Genomic DNA, 5,029 nt, shown 5'->3' on the forward strand with positions numbered 1-5,029 from the left:
GAGCCGCCTTGGGACCGTGATTCGAAAAATCACGTCACAATATATATTAGTATTCGTAGATGATCTCTTAATTTGCTATAAAGACAAAAATAAAATAAACCAAATCAAAGCTAGTCTCATGAAAAGATTTTCAATGAAAGATCAAGGTCAAGTAGGTCAATACATAGGAATAGATATAGATTATAGTAAAGATAGAAGAAAAATGACATTGAGTCAGACTAAATATATTGAATCTTTGGCTCAAAAGTATAAATTAGAAAATACAAAACTATATGATACCCCAATGGAAGCAAATCTAAAATTAGAAAAAGCAAGCGTAATCGATGAATCAATTAAATATAGAAATTTAATGGACGAATTATTATACATTAGCACAGGCATAAGGCCCGATATAGCTTATAGTATTAATTATCTAAGTCGTTTTCAAAGTTGTTATAATCAAACACACTTCAAATATGCAATGACAATTCTAAAATATTTGTACAAAACTAAAGATTTAAAACTAACGTATTATGATGATGTAAATTGTGAAATACTAGATTGTATGGTAGATTCCGACTTTGCCGGTGAAAATGTAGATAGAAAATCAACAACAGGTTTTCTAATTCGATTATATGGAAATTTAGTTTATTGGAGAACTCATAAACAAAGCACAGTAACGAAATGTTCCACATTTGCGGAATATACTGCTATGTCAGAGGCTGTAACCGAAATATTGTTTATTAGAAACTTGTTAAGCGAATCTTTTAATGTAAATCTCGAAAATCCTGTAAAAATGTATGAAGACAACTCAGGTGCAGTTGCAATAGCAAAGTTTGGAAATTTCACAAAAAACTCAAAGCACAACGAAGTGCAATATCATTATGTAAACGAAAATTACAAAAATGGAATTATTGATATTGTGAAAATTGATTCAATTTGTAATTTAGCAGATATGTTTACTAAGAGTTTAGATAAGACAAAATTTGTCAATAACAGAAAAGCGTTAAACCTAATTAAATATGTAAAGGATCAAGATAGTAAATTTAAGGAGGCGTGTTGAATAATGATAAATACTACAATCTTAATCCTACAATATTATACACGGGCGCGCTACGCTTGACTCAGCTGAGCGCGACACACACATACACTCATACATATGCGCCTCTCCACTACGGAGTCTCACGTGATCCGTGGGCTAGCGGCAGCGGCCGACTCGCGGTACACTCTCTTACCCTCTTGCTTGTCAATCGTCAAACGGAACGGACACGAGGTCCGCCAACTCGCGAACACATTTGATACCAACATTATATATATTGTTACGATCGCTCTCTAAATACGCAGAATATGGTTAAGTTCTTACGTTCAATATTCAAGAGATTTCGTGAATGCTGATTTAGAAAAGGTAGTTAGGATGGTTCGTTGGTCAGATTTCCCGGTGCTAAACGGTACGTCCACGCGTTATGTCAATTGTTTCAGCAGATAAGATTCGGTAGAAATAGGAAATAGGTTCCAGAGGGTACCTTGATCGATACGAGGAGGATTGTTCTTTGAGTCTGATATGATATCCCGATTAATGAAACTAGAACGAATTTTAATTGAACGAATTGATTGATTTTTTGCTCGGGTATTCTTTATCCGTCTTATGTAAGTTAGATATTCTGGGTATGAATGAATTATTGTGTGTACCTGATTGTATGTGAGTGCACTCGTAGGCTTACCCAATGATTTCCAGGGAATTCAACTGTTTCCTTTTATTGCTTTCCTTGGAAGTATGAAGATTCAATGAGGTGGTTTGGATGGACCCTCAGTCCAAATGAGATTGTAATCAGGGTTTTGTGAATGATAATGATGATGATGGTTCACAAAACTTGCAGATTAGAGTCACCAGGTATGCTTCACTTTGTATAACTTCGAAAAACTGAATTGAAGAGAATATGAGTTCCTAGAACTTTAGACTTCGACTCTAACTTTGACTTTTTCTTTGCACTTCTTTTACAAGACTTCTTGATGTACTTCACAACGCCACACTGCTCCACTGGTCAAGAACTAGAACTCGAACTGGAAAACTGACTTTTTAGGCTTTCCAACCCCTTTTAAAGACTTCGTTTCTTATCCCTTCCATTACTTCTCATGAATTTGATTGGTCTTTAATTCCCTTTCTCAATGATCACTTAACAAATCAGAGTACTAACAATTATCTATCTGTTGTTGCATACCTGAGTCTTCCAATTCTGTACCTGAAACCTCGCCAGTACTGCTAGTCTCGAGGAGCTTCAGGTTTATCTTTTATTTCAAGACATAATAAAGGATTGGTATGACAAATTCCTTAAGAACATAATACCTGATAGAAATAATAAGCGTAACATTTTCCGGTCAAATAAGTGATAACGTAATTAAAGATTCCAATAATATAACGGAATATAAAACAAGACAAAAGTATAAACTTATAAGTATAAATCAATAAAATTAGTTATATCAAACGATTAATCGACATATGTGTGTGTATAATGTCTGTATAGGTTAGGGTATAACAATAATAATATGGGTTGACCATGGGTATAAGTGGCTGTGTATATGTATGGGTTAACTAGTATCGTATATAGGTGGGCTGAGACGTAACAATATATCATATTAATATATCATTAGTTTAATTAAACCACGTGTCTACTATTAATTAAACTCCCAACCACGAGCTTCATCAACACAACAATGTATCCACAATGCAATAACTTATCAACAATTCTGAATTTCTTAATTTTGCAATTTACAAAAACACACAATCGATGAATAAACACACACGCAAACGCACACGCACACGCATACGCACACACATGTGAATATAATTCACGTATAATTCATGTTTATCATACACTATACAACAGAGCGTACACAATTACATCGCAATGTTGTACGCAACACCGGCTAAATATGAAATTATGTCACGATTTTCGTAATCACAAACAATATTCTTCAGCCGATTCTCGTAGCGCATTTGTTTTTTTTTTTTTCGGGGGCTCGCCAGCAATAAGCTGCTCCAGTCGATTTTCCTGCACATTCTGCTCCAATTTCATAGTATCGATGAATTTCCAAATGCTGACGTGCAACGCCTGAAGCCACTGAGCGAACCCACGATGCCACCCCTCCACGCTGTTATTTGTCCGCGGTAAATTTTCCACCGTCTGCGAATAACAATTCCACAATTGAAGAAGAAAACGTACATTCCGCAATTTTCCACGGCGATTCAAACAACCAATCCATGTGAACTTAAAATATTCCACAATCGATTTTAAACTATCTTCATTCTCCACGAAATATTCCGTTCGCACAAGTCTTTCAAATGCAGTAACGACGTCTTTCACCGGAACGAACGCCAGAGCTTACGAATTTCAAATGCGAATACGGCACTGGTCTTATACTTTTGCTGCAACCCGGTGCTCTGCACGTGCCTCCACACGCACTGAGAGAAGTGAAAAAAACATCCCTGGACGTCAGTATTTGTGAAAACTTCTTTAACAGCATCGATGAAACTCAGCTCGAAATCGCACATAACAGTCTTCGGATTTAGTTTTCGCTTCAACGCTTTAATTTGCTCCAATGTTGCACGATAGGACTGTGTGGTTTTACTAGAAGACGAAACGTAAACAAGAGGAAACGTGAGTCCCTTGTATATTCCATGTACAGTGTACAATTGAAGAAATATATTAGGCACGGTTCGGAAAGTCCCGTCTGCATGCCAATGATCACATTTTTGCAAAATGCTCAAGTTCTGCTTTGTTGAAAAAATCGAAAAACGCTGATCATCGTTGCTATCGTACTGCAGGAACATTTTACCCCGGATCGTCTGTGTACATTCCTCGCTAAGTACAAGATCGGCAACGGTACGAGGAATTGGCGGTGGTGCCGCGGCCACTACTCTCACTCGCTGCACTACTCGACAAAGCGATTTCATTGACGGGAGTTCTGCTGCAACAATTGCTGGCACTGACAAAGTACCCCTAGCGACAACATTATTCGATCTGTCATGAGATCGAAGAGCAGCTTTTTTAATTTTATTCACGACTTCTTTGGCATTAATTGCAGCCGCATCGGCAGCATGATTATGATCAGTGCGCTTGAGTATGACACCTGTATGACACAAAAATGGAACCAATAAATAATGCGAATATAATAATCACGGCATCACATGAAAAATTCATTCAGCCCGATCAATTAATATTACCATTTTTCTTATCACTACTTATGTGACATCGGGCACCGCACTTCGTTCTGTGATAACTGGAACACCTCCAGATAACTTTGTTGCCGCTAACACTATGCTTCACGAATATGTAGCTATCGCACACAGGAACTTTGACCCTTTCTGACTCGTGATAAACTGCAACGGCATTTTCGAGGCAACGAGATTTCCACTAAGAAGAATTGGTTCGCTCGAAAAGCCACCGAAAGACTAACGAAATAAATACACAACCAGCACACACATACACACACACACACATACACAAACAAACATACATTCGACCAAACAAACAGCCTGCGATTATATTCTACGTATACGTACGTCTATTCATATAGTACGTCCAAGAACTTAAATCGGCGGAAAATCACGCTGAAACGCGATACGGGCCGAAAGGCCATAGCAAAGTCCAGGCAGGATCCACCGACCGCAAGGGCCTAAGTTAAATTACGATAGACGATTTTATTATTTTCTTTTGTTTTGCGTGTACTCTGCCGGAGTTCGAATAGGTGCTCGCTCGCCGTGCCCGTGAAGACGCGGAGAACAAGAGAGGGAGAGCCAGCTGGAGTCCCAGGAGGAAGGGAGCTGCGACACGCGAGGGTCGACACTCGCGCTATCTGCGGACAGCAGCTCTACTGTCCCCGGAGGCGCGCGCAACGCGGGACAGCTTGACGTCACGCGGCAGCAACGCGCTCTACTCAGCTGGTACTCAACCACGACGTCTGGAAGCGGCGCGTATAGCGCTACACGACTGAGCACCACTACCGACCCCTATGGCATAGCGCCCATCGTCAGTTTGCGCATAATTATATT

The 5,029-nt window shown here is 39.0% G+C and overlaps 1 protein-coding gene across 2 annotated transcripts; it reads right to left on the bottom strand.

Moving 5' to 3' along the window:
* Positions 1-3,234: 3,234 nt before the first annotated feature.
* LOC112494979 lies at positions 3,235-4,628 on the bottom strand. Of its 2 annotated transcripts, none has more exons than XM_025089213.1 (2): positions 4,541-4,628; positions 3,235-4,107 (listed from the first exon to the last, which is right to left on the bottom strand). In XM_025089213.1, exons 1-2 carry the CDS (start codon positions 4,548-4,550, stop codon positions 3,338-3,340), a joined length of 780 nt encoding a protein of 259 aa, XP_024944981.1. In that variant the 5' UTR covers positions 4,551-4,628; the 3' UTR covers positions 3,235-3,337. The 2 variants fall into 2 exon arrangements, with proteins under 2 accessions (XP_024944981.1, XP_024944982.1); XM_025089214.1 differs by lacking the exon at positions 4,541-4,628 and adding an exon at positions 4,202-4,381.
* Between the last annotated feature and the right edge of the window lie 401 nt (positions 4,629-5,029).

The sequence above is a fragment of the Cephus cinctus genome, unplaced genomic scaffold, assembly GCF_000341935.2.
Source record: "Cephus cinctus unplaced genomic scaffold, Ccin1 Ccin1_scaffold1068, whole genome shotgun sequence".
In the NCBI taxonomy this organism is placed as follows: Eukaryota; Metazoa; Arthropoda; class Insecta; order Hymenoptera; family Cephidae; genus Cephus; species Cephus cinctus.